The 12,814-nt window shown below is 36.5% G+C and overlaps 4 protein-coding genes across 7 annotated transcripts; 2 read left to right on the top strand and 2 right to left on the bottom strand.

Annotated features, from left to right (window-relative positions):
• Positions 1–5: 5 nt before the first annotated feature.
• Positions 6–2,878, bottom strand: LOC107227758 (probable proline--tRNA ligase, mitochondrial). Its single transcript, XM_015668985.2, has 6 exons — positions 2,718–2,878; positions 2,380–2,631; positions 1,672–1,933; positions 1,399–1,580; positions 462–674; positions 6–398 (listed from the first exon to the last, which is right to left on the bottom strand). Exons 1-6 carry the CDS (start codon positions 2,829–2,831, stop codon positions 72–74), a joined length of 1,350 nt encoding a protein of 449 aa, XP_015524471.1. The 5' UTR covers positions 2,832–2,878; the 3' UTR covers positions 6–71.
• Positions 2,879–3,083: 205 nt separating this feature from the next.
• LOC107227759 lies at positions 3,084–4,036 on the top strand. Of its 2 annotated transcripts, none has more exons than XM_015668986.2 (3): positions 3,084–3,219; positions 3,299–3,438; positions 3,511–4,036. In XM_015668986.2, the coding sequence occupies exons 1-3, from the start codon at positions 3,085–3,087 to the stop codon at positions 3,623–3,625; spliced, it is 390 nt and encodes a 129-aa protein (XP_015524472.1). In that variant the 5' UTR covers position 3,084; the 3' UTR covers positions 3,626–4,036. The 2 variants fall into 2 exon arrangements, with proteins under 2 accessions (XP_015524472.1, XP_015524473.1); XM_015668987.2 differs by having other exon boundaries at positions 3,085–3,219; positions 3,302–3,438.
• Positions 4,037–5,595: 1,559 nt separating this feature from the next.
• Positions 5,596–10,655, top strand: LOC107227744 (N-acetylneuraminate 9-O-acetyltransferase). Of its 2 annotated transcripts, XM_015668960.2 has the most exons (11): positions 5,596–5,736; positions 5,811–5,907; positions 6,856–7,114; positions 7,195–7,452; positions 8,279–8,514; positions 8,588–8,809; positions 8,884–9,205; positions 9,309–9,548; positions 9,628–9,918; positions 10,036–10,254; positions 10,333–10,655. In XM_015668960.2, the coding sequence occupies exons 1-11, from the start codon at positions 5,622–5,624 to the stop codon at positions 10,456–10,458; spliced, it is 2,385 nt and encodes a 794-aa protein (XP_015524446.1). In that variant the 5' UTR covers positions 5,596–5,621; the 3' UTR covers positions 10,459–10,655. The 2 variants fall into 2 exon arrangements, with proteins under 2 accessions (XP_015524446.1, XP_046591688.1); XM_046735732.1 differs by lacking the exons at positions 5,596–5,736; positions 5,811–5,907 and having other exon boundaries at positions 6,924–7,118.
• Positions 10,656–10,802: 147 nt separating this feature from the next.
• LOC107227746 (mpv17-like protein 2) lies at positions 10,803–12,776 on the bottom strand. 2 transcript variants are annotated; one of them, XM_015668963.2, is made up of 3 exons: positions 12,341–12,776; positions 11,692–11,853; positions 10,803–11,611 (listed from the first exon to the last, which is right to left on the bottom strand). In XM_015668963.2, exons 2-3 carry the CDS (start codon positions 11,848–11,850, stop codon positions 11,180–11,182), a joined length of 591 nt encoding a protein of 196 aa, XP_015524449.1. In that variant the 5' UTR covers positions 11,851–11,853; positions 12,341–12,776; the 3' UTR covers positions 10,803–11,179. The 2 variants fall into 2 exon arrangements, with proteins under 2 accessions (XP_015524449.1, XP_015524448.1); XM_015668962.2 differs by having other exon boundaries at positions 12,104–12,416.
• Positions 12,777–12,814: the final 38 nt, after the last annotated feature.

Below are 12,814 nucleotides of genomic sequence, written 5' to 3'. Positions count from 1 at the left end.
CATGGTACATGAAAACATTACGGAATTTTATTACCTACATAGCCTATATCACACTTCTTACTATTATTGCACTAATTTGATTTATAACGCACTTCGTTCATCTCGTACCGAGTGGTTTGGTCGTCGTTTGTAGTACGCAAGTAATCTATGACTCCCTCGAAACTTAAATCCAGCCGTTTATCTTCGTAAAGATCATGTATTTCAAACATTGGCCTGGGCTCAGTGGATCTTTTTCCGACCACTACGATATATGGATACCCAGTTCTCCTAGCATCGATCATGCGTTTACCAATTGTGAAATGGGTTCTGTCATCGAGAATCACATCTATACCAGATTGCTCAATAACTTGATAAATATCGTCCGCATAACGAGATGCTGAGGCTTCTTTACTCCCATTCTAAATAAAGATTCAGAGATGAGAATTTGCATAGAGATGTGGGCCATATGTGATCAAATTCACCTTTGGGGGCATCACACAAACGTTGTAGGGTACCAAAGGGCGGGGCCATCTCAGTTCTTCGTCACTTGATAAAATTTCAAGAGCTGCTCCAAGAATTCGAGTTAGACCCAATCCAAAACACCCCATTACCAATGGTACTGGTTTTCCATTGGCTGTATACGTGGCCTTTAGAGGTTCAGAATATTTGGTTCCCAGGAGAAAGGTGTGTCCTACCTGAAATTAAAACGGACGTACTTCAGAATGTCAAGCGAATCATAAAATATAGTTGAACGTGATGACAGTGAATCTGCATCTTATTACGCGGGTAGATGCGAGTAGAGAGCTGAAAAATTGGGTGAATTTTTGGAATTATCTCGACAACGAATTATTAAATTGTTTAACAAAAAATTATTAAGTTGAGTTTTCACTAGATCTTGATGTTTCAAGATCAGCCCACATCTGCTTGTTTAAGAATCAATTTACAGAAAGCATTGATATTAACAGTAACATCAATCATTTCGACAGTGAAATGTTTTGCAATGCTTACAATAACTAAAAAAATACCTGGTTCGATTAAAAATGTAAATTTCGAACCAGAAATCGATTTTCAATTTCAAACGGTCACTATTTTGTGTGTAAGAAAAAAAAAGACCATAAATCATGGCAAAAAGAAACAACTATCCAAGACTACTGTCTCCAAAGAAGTAAATTAGTTGAGCTATTTTGAAATATTGGGGACACCTCGAAATATGTCACCCAACAAAATGGTTGACTTTATTATCAATAACAATGCTACCCAGCAATTAATTTTAATTTAAAAAAATATCTAAACTAACCTCGATCTACTAAATAAACACAAACCCCAACCAAATGAAATAATCGATTACAGAACAAGGAATTTTCAAAATTCGCTGACCTTTTCAGCCCTCTACTCGTATACACCTCCCCCAAAAACTACCTCGACACTCGTGTTATGGCATAATTCTCGTTGGCACTGCGGGCAACTAGATTTGTTGTGAATCTCAGTGGTGGCAAAGTAGTTGCAACTAGTGCAACTAACAACAACAGTCTCTCCGATATTTGATACATAGTGATATTCATTAGAAAATGAACCACCAATGATGCCGGTGTCAGCAGCGACTGAAAACATATTCAGAAAAATGAACTCCAATTTGCTTGCCTTTGAAGAAAAAGCTTTGGGTTAGAAGAAAACAGCAGTTTTTAATGAAACCTTTTACAAACTCGACGCCTATTTTTTGGAAGAGATTGTCATAAGCTTTGCACACCAGGTCATAAGTCTCCTTTGCTTTATCCAAGTCAGCGTCAAATGTGTACAGGTCCTTCATAATGAATTCTCGTCCTCGTAAGACACCCAATCTAGGCTTCATTTCGTCTCGCCATTTGCTTGAGATCTGATACAGTTTGATTGGTAACATCTTCTTTGACAATGGACTAACGGAGGCGATTAGGCTGGTGACGGCTTCCTCGTGGGTCTGGGAATGAGGAAATGCGACATAAGTTGTAATAAATTGCAGAGAAAATGTTAATTTTTTTGTGTATACCTCTTCAATCTCATTTTTTACTTTTCATGTTAACGGTCATTAGATTTTTTAAATATAAAGAAATTCAATATTCATTCTGGACTGAATTGGCTAACAGAAACTGAATAGCTTTGCTATAAAAGGATGTGGAAAAATATATATCAAAGTAGATTCTGATACTGAAAACTTCTTTAGCAGAAGTGTAATCTCCAAATGAGACTGACAACAATTTTTATCAAATCGATCTGATTTAGAAGCTTTCATTTTGATTTCCTACATGTTTTTTTAGTATATCAATGCAGTCCGGGCTATGGCCTGCAGGATTTTACAGCAACATCCAAATACGTTTGCTTTTTATATCTAGTAAAAATCAAGTGATCGATAAAAATTTAGCGTACAGGACTTAATATGTACTGTTTTTGATGCCGATCGTGTAGCATGAATAGCTCATTTTCAGCAACTTCTAATCGACCAGTTGCCTTCCACAGCGTGCTCGGTATAAGGTGAGGCAGAAGTACTTTCTGAGCATCTATATTTGCCATTTCATCATCAACGAGAGTATTGAGCTTCTCCAAGGCTCGCAAACCCAGAGGCAACAAGTTGTACATCCCGTTGCTTGACTGGCGAATTATCCCCATATCTACCATAAGCTGGATAAAAATAAGAATAAACATTAGCAAGAGGAAGAAAGCATGCCGACACATTTGGCATTCATCAATGAATTTGGGAATCGTACCTTATAACTTTTGGAGGATGCTTCATCTCTGGGTTTACTGTCTTTCGGTACGATATTCAGAGGTTGAAATAACTTCGAAATTCTGTTCACCCGTGGTAATAGTTTCTTCGACATTTCTCAAATCAGTTTCTTGAGCCTTATTCAAGGAACCCGAAATGCAATGTTATCAATATCCACGCGTGCAGGTCTCTTTCCAAACGTGTGTTTATGTAGCTTATCGTAAATCGCACGCACGCCGTCTGCTGGCTGTCAGCGTTGCGTCTTCTGCTAGTTTCTGCTACGATGCGAGTTAACCTTGAAGTGATACGTACGACACGGGACACTTATCTTCGTTTGAGAAAAAAATAATGAGTGCGCGTTAATAGAGATGTTCGACGACTTAGCTGGCAATATTCAAATTTATTACGCCAATTTGACCTGGTTCTACACTTTCAGCATGATCATCTCGTGCCTGGCTGTTGGCATAAATTTCTGGGGGCGTTCTTTTTTCGATATAAAGCAGGTGTGTTTCACAAAATATGACTGTCAACGTCGCGTGACTAAACTTTTGGGAGATCGTTATCAGTGATTAATTATTACAGAAGGCAGTAGAAAATAGTGAGCATGATGCGAAGATGGGATCTGAGGCAGAGCGCTGCAGTTTGCAAACTCAGTACAAACTGGCGAAACAGAAATTGGCTGAGAAACACCTCACGCCGGAGCAACGTTCGATAGAGAAAGAGTATTTGAGTCGATTTTCCTCATCGAAAATACTGATCTTCACATTTTAGTGTTTATACTTTATATTTTTCAGAGCGGAGGCACAGCAGTTAGCAGCCATCCTAAAGCTGCTCCAAGAACAAAGCGATACCTTTCAAGTATCTTCAATGGAACAGCTTGAAGATCAGCTCAGGCTGTACAGAAATTAGCGAGTTGAAGAAATTTTATTCGCATCACCAATTGAGAAGCATAGACAAAAAATTTGACGTTTCGATTATGTAATTTCTGTAACGTCTATGCGTGTGTTTGTATATAGATAAGGCAAAAAAATATTCATTCTCAAATTTCCTACAATATTTATCAAGACATTTTTAAAATGTGTTGTACAAATTCTATGAGTAAGATCGTAGATTTTTCAAGAGGCTTTTTTACAATGTGCAATATTTCAAGACATAAATTATAATTCATATGACGCGTGTATTGTACAATATTATTATTCAATCTGGGATATATTAAAATTAGTCAAATACGTGGTTGTGATTAAATATTAGGGTTTAGTTATTGTGTCTATACATTATACTGATTAAAAACAATTGTAAATAAATGTGACAATTATACAATCTGGCACTATTGATTTCTGTAGCACAGATTCTGGTTTCTTAGGTGCCTCTACAGAGCCCCAATATTTATAAATATATTTGTAAATATATTTATAAATATATTTATATATATATTTATATATACACGACATGTTACGTATGAATTACGGTGTGTCAAAAAGAAATTGTTTTTTTTTTCTCAGAAACAGGTACAAAAGTTTCATTTAGGTACAAAAATACGCCTGTTGAAAGTTAAGCTACTTTTCTATTTTTCACAAGAATAACATGCGAATAATGGTTTTTGCTCCTGGTGATTTTTATAACTAACTAAAGATGCGTACAGAAAATTCACAGGTATATTTTTGTAGGGAACTGAATTATCTGCAAAAAAGGTCCCTTATCATTTTGTGATAAATATACTCTCTCAAAAGTTATTTGAGATCAAAAATTATTTAGGGACCTGTTACTTCTGTACGATGCATCGTTAGCTAATTGTGAAAATCAGAAGAGCAAAACCAATTTTTCTCATGTTATTCTTATCAAAAATAGAAAAGTGCAATGCGCAACATCTTAATGTTAAATTTTAACAGGCGCATTTATATACCTAAACAAAACTTTAGAACCTGTTTCCAAGAAAAAAATGATTTATATTTACACACCCTGGTATGCATACATACATAGGTATAATCATACAAATACTAAAAGGTAGCTACTTGAAAAGTTGATGATGACTCCGGTTTTCCTTTGGAGTAGTGTAAAATTAATTTCCTTAATCGTTCGCTTTCGTGCTATATATTATCTTAGACCTTTCGATGATCTAACTCTTTATTCAATAATATACATCGATTACACACAAACGTAAATTTGTATCATAGGTTTTGAATTTTGTCTGTATTGTTCATGAAATCGCCAGAGTAATTATTAATATTATGGGTGGGTTTTTGATTTGTGTTTCCATTTTCCATTCTTATCATTCAATTGGGTATATTTTGAAGTTTAAGAAATACTAACAACGAATTGAAATTGGGCAATTTTAATTAGAGCTATAGATCATTGAGAACAGCCGATGCAAATTTTTTTTCAGAATGTTTTTCCTAGATTTTTTCCGCTGCTATTAGTTGAAAACTGAGGAAATCGCGCTCAAAGTGCACCGCATGCAGTCAGTTTCAAACCGGTCCAAAATGTCCAAAATCATTCAGCCATTGAATCTAACCTGACCTGGAATTACAAATATATCTGACATTCAAACTTGACTTTGCATCTCTTCTGGGACTTGACGCGTTAATCACGGTTTGACGTTTAAAGTTGCGGCGTGTAAAAATTGGAAACAAAAAATGTCGATGTAAAATAATCACTGCGATTATTTCCGGAATAAGATTTGAACTTGACAATGTTTACTCACGCCATATGAAAAATACAAAATATCTTGTTTCAAGCTACCGAGGTGGTTTGAGGTTATGGTGCCTACTAGGAAAAAGGTTTCGGTGCCGGTGGTGAAAGAAATTTTTTAAGGAATGGGATAATTTCAGAAATTTCAAATAATCCGCTTGCGGCGTTAAGAGAAAAAAAAAAAAATACAACGAAAAATTAAACAGAAGAACAAAGAATGACGTCCGCAGAGCACTTCATAAGCCTGATAACTGTTGCTAGTGCAAAAAAACTTGCCGCAGCTTTAGTTCTCTGTTTCATCGTATATCATGGTGTGATGCATCTTATTTACGGTAAAGAATATTTGTGAGAATAAAATCTCATTACTTCTTTCTTTATTCTGCACAATTTTTCCTTGAATTTTAAGGGAGTGACTCATGCAGATGGCTTTTGACTGAGGGAAGGTATAAAGGTGACAAGGAATGGCAACCCTATGGATGCATGATGCATCATTATACCCAAACGTAACTATTTTAAATAGTTCCAATCAATAGTTATTTACTGGAAAGCAATCTTTGTTTTGTGAACCATCGAAAACAAAACTGTGAGATTCTCTTGTCCTCTAGCTGTAGAATTCGATTTTGTTATGAAGAAGCTTTAATTGGCATGGATTTTTTTTTTTGTAAATGGAGTGTAGAATCACAAAAGAATACATTTTTCTCACTTTTCTTCCAGCTAATTGTGTTTCTGAAGTAGGATACACAATACGCTTTAGCTGAAATTCAAAATCACTTCGAAACAGCTCTCAAGTATTTTACATTACGGGGGAAAATCATGTGCAAAAAAATTTTCCTCGTATTATAAATTGGGTCTTACAGTTATTTACAGATACTATTATGCATAATGTGTGATGATATTTTTTAAGTATCCAAAAAATATTGCTCTATAACAGCATGTTAGTGAACGAAATTCGTTAATCTATCACTTCTTGAAAATACAATTTCAGAGAGTTGTTAGGAGTTCCAACTTTTGATACAGGGGAAAAATTACTTCACTTCATATTGAGCAACTTAATCTTATAGTCAATATTTCTTATCTCTATATACATGGAAACTGATACCTACGTTTCATGACTTGAAATCTATTTGGTTAAAGAACTGGATAATTTACGACTAAATTCAAATGCTACAACTTGACATCTTACAATTATTTTTTATTTTGTGGATTTTTTTATTTTCAAGGCAATATAGCAAATCAGAATGATTTCTTAATTAATTAGCAAGACTATAACTGGTAAATACGTAAAAACATCAGAACTGCAAGACACACAATCGACCCATAACATTACTTCGGATGATTCTTGATTGTCGATCTGGGGAATCTGATTTTAGTTTCAACTGAATTATTGAGCCTAATCTACACCTTTCATTTATTCTACTTATTTCTTCAAATTGGTCCTGATATAATCTTAGGGACAGCCGGAGATGCCTCAGGTATCTGGCATTCATGGGTCACCGAAACCACTTTGTATTCACCGGAGATGCCAGGGTTCAGCAATTGTACAAGTCGTTTGTATCACAGTTCAGCGTCGATGGAAAACCTGCGGACTCAGCAAAGCTGCTTGAGAATGCAGATTTGAGTTTCAATGACGTACAATTAAAACTAAATGTACAGTTCCTGTGGCGGCCGAGATTGGATGATACTATGTCAGAAGATTTCAGAAGCTGGATGGTGTGTAAGAATCACTGACAGCAATATCAAGCCAAAACAAATTTAAAGTTTCAAATGAAAAGCGATTTGCTATATTTTAGGATGGCCCAGCGCCAAGTATGGTAGTTGCCGGGTGTGCAGCAGCTGATATTCTAGTAAACAACGCTAGCGAGGTGAAGTTGTATACCGATTACAGTAGAGGACTTGTCAGACTCGTGCAACCTGCAGATGCCTTAGCTGAAAAGGGAATTAGACTTCTTTGGATGATGCAGGATCCAGTACTGAAGGAAAGACTTCCCTCGCAACTTTCCAGTATCGACAACACAAAGATCAATGTATGCAACAAGGCAGCTACGGAGGTGATTCAGAGCAGACATTTTTCAAGACATCATTTTAACTTTAAAAAAAAAAATAAGATGTATTAGCAATTAAGAACGATTAATGGGGTATATGCATATGAAGAGCATAAAAAGTGGGTGAATTTCATAAATTGACATTTTGACTACAAATTGTTCAATTTGATGGGGTTTGTTTTGTTCAAAAGTCTGTAGATCGAGCTTTATCTGCATACATTTTTCTTGATTTGAATTAATCAGTAGAAAGCATTGTTATTTTTAATAATGTCTACCATTTCGTTCGTTGACATGTTTCAAGGTGTCCACGAAAACTCAAATATGGCCTATGAATTTACTCTAAATTTAAAGATAGTATCCTTGGCCAGTTTATCCTCTTTCTCATACAAGAATTTTTTTCTCTGCCAAAATGGCACCTGTTTGAAGCAAAATTTAGGAAATTTTTATTTAATTGACGAAAAAGTAGAAAAAAATTGTAATTGGCAAAAAAGTGACATGGTAGCGAAGAGGATTAACTATCCAAGAATATTGGCACCAAATAAGTACATTAGTTGAGCCGTTTTTGATATATCATAGGCACCTCAAAAGATGCCACCAAGTGAAATGGTTGACTTTATCGTCAATAACAGTGCTGCTGAAAAATAATTTGAATAAAAAAACACGTGAAAGAAGTTTGATCTATACACGTCTGAATAAAATACATCGCAAACGAATGGAATCATCGGTTGTTGAGGTATAAATTCCCGAAAGTCACCCAATTTTTTAGCCGTTTATCATATACCCCCCCAACTAAACTCGGTAAGAGAAGAAAAAAAAATTTAACACTCAACAGATACTGTCTCACAGTTCGGCCCATCTTTGGGAGAGCAGTAAATTGGTTGGTGCTGGAGTCTTGGAACAAAGTCCAGACGGCTATCTGGCTAGCCCTCTGTCGCTGCGCCACAAAGTACAACTTCTGCTTAACACGTACTGTAATGATCACATGAATTTTGATGATGGCAGTTGTTGCAGCTATCCAGAAGCTGCCACGACTTTACAACTGCTGACATTTTCTGTCTTAGCATTGTGGTGAGAGTTAAAAAATTGCTCTCTCTCATTCCTAACAACCTGTTTCTTTAATTGGTATGCTTTGATCGTTCAGCACAGTAATGGGTACCAGTGCTTGGATTTACCGAAGGATTAATCAGTACCGTTCAGGCCACTTGTACTCGCGAGTGATGCTCCAGGAGGTGGAAAATAACGATGAATTAACCGAATGCGATGATCCTAAGTCTGAACAAAATCAGGAGAAGAATTTTTATTCACTAATTACCTCACTGGCACTTCTATCAGTTATTTTGGCATATTTTTACCTATGCGACAGGTAAGCTGGGCACCAGAACCCATCATGTTCAAGATACTGAAATTTTAATTTAAACTTGTATTGAAACATTACAGGACGAATTTCTTCATGAAAGAAAACAAATACTACAGCGAATTCAGCTTCTGGTTACCCTTGGGATACATATTGGCTCTCGGTCTGTTTTTTACCGAGGAAAGAGAGGGAGGACCCAGAGCTCTAAACAGAGAGCAAACAGATGAGTTGCGAGGACTTATGCAAGCTGTAGTGCTAATATACCATGTAACGGGAGCAAGAAATGTTCTCCCGATTTACATGCACTTAAGGCTGATCAATTCTGCTTACTTATTTCTATCAGGCTACGGGCATTTCTGTTATTTCTGGCAGAGGGGGGATGTATCCCTGGTCAGATTTGCGAGGGTAAGAGAATTTGGCGGCAAGAAAATTCGTCCTTTCTTTGTCCGCAAAGAAGAAAAAGAAAGAAAACAATTTAAAAATCTTACTACCTGTCGATGCTCTCTAGGTTCTTTTCAGGCTCAATTTGCTCACTGTATCGTTATGCTTGTGTATGAATCGACCATATCAGTTTTACCACTTCGTTCCACTGGTCTCATTTTGGTTCCTGGTCGTGTATGTCTTGGCTTGGTTACCGCCTAGAGTTCACTCAGGGAGTTTGGCTGAGCACGGCCCAAGGGCGTTGTTATACCTAGCCTTAAAATTACTAGGACTTATGAGTGTCATAACTATTCTCTACATGTCCGAGGTTGGTTTAATATATTTAGAGATAAAAATATTGTTGACCATCCATTCTAATATTAATCATTGGATCGAAATCCGGTCAGGTGTTTTTTGAGAAGGTTTTCGTGACCCGCCCATGGAAGGCACTTTTCGTAACCACAGATGACGATATACGCGAATGGTGGTCCCGATGGCGTGTCGACAGATACAGTGTTGCTTGGGGTGTTGGATTCGGTGCAGGTCTGCTAGTGCTGCAGAGGCTTGATCATGTTCCTGGAATGGCACTGGCCCCTGTACTGGCACTAGTTTCTCTTGCTGCGTATAGTACATTCACAATGATTTGCCATTCTGCCTCAGAATGTGAAGAAGTTCACTCTTATGTCGCTTTTATACCGGTAATTTAAATATCTGTTGAAGCTGAAAAACTCTGTTGTGCCAGCATGAAGTAACACTATTGTCCATTCATGTATAAGTGTGTAATCGAATGTAAAAATTTTGTGACATGTGCTTAGATCGTCGGATACATTGTACTAAGAAATGCATCACTGGCTCTGCGAGGAAAGCACTCTGCGCTTTTGGCTGGTCTAGGTCGGATTAGTCTGGAAACGCTTGTTGGTCAGGGACACGTTTGGCTGGCTGCAGATTCCCATGGAGTTTTAGTTCTACTACCACGATTTCCAGTGCTCAATCTGCTAGTCACATCGTTTATTTTTATCTGCGCAAGTCACGAGGTAAGAACCACAGTTATTGGTCATCTAATTTTATTATGAAAATGCAAAAATGCTTTGAAATATTTTTTACCACTTTAGATTTGCCGGCTGACCCATGTTCTGGCCCCTTATGCTGTACCAAATGACTGGAGGCATGTTGCGCGAAACTTGTTGCTCTTTATTGCTGTCTTGGTACCAATCGGTATACACGATGGAATGTTTTGAATATTTTCATCGTTGTTTCACTGCCAGTTAATGAACTAGGATCGTGTTTAAAAGTACGGAAACGAAAATCGAGGGGTAATCCACTGTCGAAATTTCGTACAATTTTTCATTTCTTCAACATCACCCAACGTTTTCTTTTATTATTGCGCTGCAATATCTTGAAAAATGTCTCAAAATTCTTCGAATTCTTGCAGTATTTGTAAGAATCCCTAGATATCTTTAAAAAAAAGTCTGATAATTCACCAAAATCTTTCTGTAATTTCGCCTATCATCTCCAAACATCTCATAATATTACCTACCTACTGTATACCAAATTTCACTTGTGATTCACCCCTCGACAGAAATTTTAAAGAATCGTTGAATTTATTAAAATCTGCTATTGCTCATACTTTTGTAAATACCCCTATGTACAGTTGATTCTTCTTTCTTACACTGCTTCTAGCACATATATAATTTAATATTTCTGTACTTTATACAATGGTTTTTAGAAACCGCAATTGAATTATGATTGTGATATAAATAATATTTAAATCTAAAAGCACTTGGTACCATTTCCCAGAGTCATATTTGTAGTAATTAGATACATTAAAACTAACATGAATTTCGTCTTTCGTAGTACATGACATCGATTTGAATTCAATGGTATAATATTCTTGTCAATTTCTAACAGAATATCTTCAATTAACTAGGTAAGTAGTGATAAATCTAGCAAATGCCTGAGTTATTCAGATTTATCTTCAGCTACTGGTTTGTCGTGTTTAACCTGGCTGGTATACACGTCATAGCCAAGAGATATGGTATTATCGTATAGCACCCTGAACCTGGTGGGTAAGAAATAGAAATTAATGATTTGAGCAGGTGGCCAGACAATCCACTCTGCGAGATACAACTGATGGGCTTTGTCTCTGATTTCTTGCTTAAACTCTGTCCAGGTATTTCTCTCCAGTATACCCAATGTTACAAAAAACATTCCTATGCAAAGAGGAGAGCACACCATTTGGTCAACCAATACCTTCTTTAAGACAATGCCAATTGTTCTACCCGGCATTTTTCGATCTAGAAATCTGTACCAGTGATGGCACACTATGCCGACGGACATACCAGATATCGCCATGTGTCTTGTTCTTACAGGACTCCATTTTTCCCAGGTACCCTGAATGTAAGTATACTTATGTTTGTTAATATGTATTAGCTATGAGTTTTGAATTTATAAAAAATACGGAATTGCGTTACCTGAAGAATTTCGTAATGCTGTTCTAGAATGTCACCAACGCCGGAGAGAGATACGGAAATTGCGATATTGGTGTAAAATAAGTTTTTTGGTGAGAATATTTGTTCTTTCAGTTGATTGACCCGACTTCCAAGTTGGGTCACCCCACGAGCTATGCTCATTCTCTGAAATCAAAGGGTATTGATGGAGTTGTGTTGTGATGATTGGACTGTGAAACTTAGGTAATTGCGGGTATGAATCGATCGGATGACGTTAGTAACAAGTTTTCCTTTTAGTTTATCAATGCTTTTGCTACAGATAAGACGGCGGGCAAATATCAGTTAAAGTTAGGTTACTTGTATTCGATTATTAGCCTAAAAGTAATTTAACAATGTTTTTTGCTTCGTTGAAAGTGTTACATGTTATTACACTCACAGTATAATATACGTAATAATATCCTAGCCAGTTGTATTCGTCTTGAAACTAGTTATCCGAGTTCGTAGGGAATTGCGTCAAGGGTTGTAACATAGGATTTAAGGTTATCTGTAAGACTAGCGCGAGCATCGAAACAACAGTGATTCAGTACTTTGATCATTTTTACAACAACGGTGAATGCAACTTATGCCTATTATAACGAAATAAAGCGATCTTTTAAAACGTTAAAACTTCTACCGAGAGTAGCGGTTGATAGCAGAAAGCATCGGAGGCCACGTGCAAAGACCACGACCACTCGTGATGCGCAAACTACTCGTATCAAAACTATTCACATTTGGGGTGGAGTCTTGTAAATTTCAGAACTCTGTATTGGTTTATTAATTATCTTTGATATATAACTTTTTATTCTATGTTTTCAACTTCTATAGCAGTGAAAAATAATTCTAAACGTTTTCCTTTGGATATGAATCATAAAGGAACGAATTTGACTGCTTGAGCGCTTTATGTGTCAAGGGATCGCTACACTAGCTAATTTATTGCCTTTTGGCTGATTTCTTATACGGGTGATAAACAGTTAAGTATATTACTCAGTCTATCGAACTTTATTTTTTATAATTTTAACTAGCTATTGGGGTAAACAAAATTGAGAGTAAATAAATTTTAGTGGGCGGTATATAATTTGGCATTTCAATTTCAACAATGAATACAAAA

The sequence above is a fragment of the Neodiprion lecontei genome, chromosome 3 (assembly GCF_021901455.1).
Source record: "Neodiprion lecontei isolate iyNeoLeco1 chromosome 3, iyNeoLeco1.1, whole genome shotgun sequence".
NCBI classification, from domain to species: domain Eukaryota; kingdom Metazoa; phylum Arthropoda; class Insecta; order Hymenoptera; family Diprionidae; genus Neodiprion; species Neodiprion lecontei.
The sequence above is the reverse complement of the archived record's forward strand: the minus strand, read 5'-3'. Positions and strand labels throughout refer to the sequence as shown.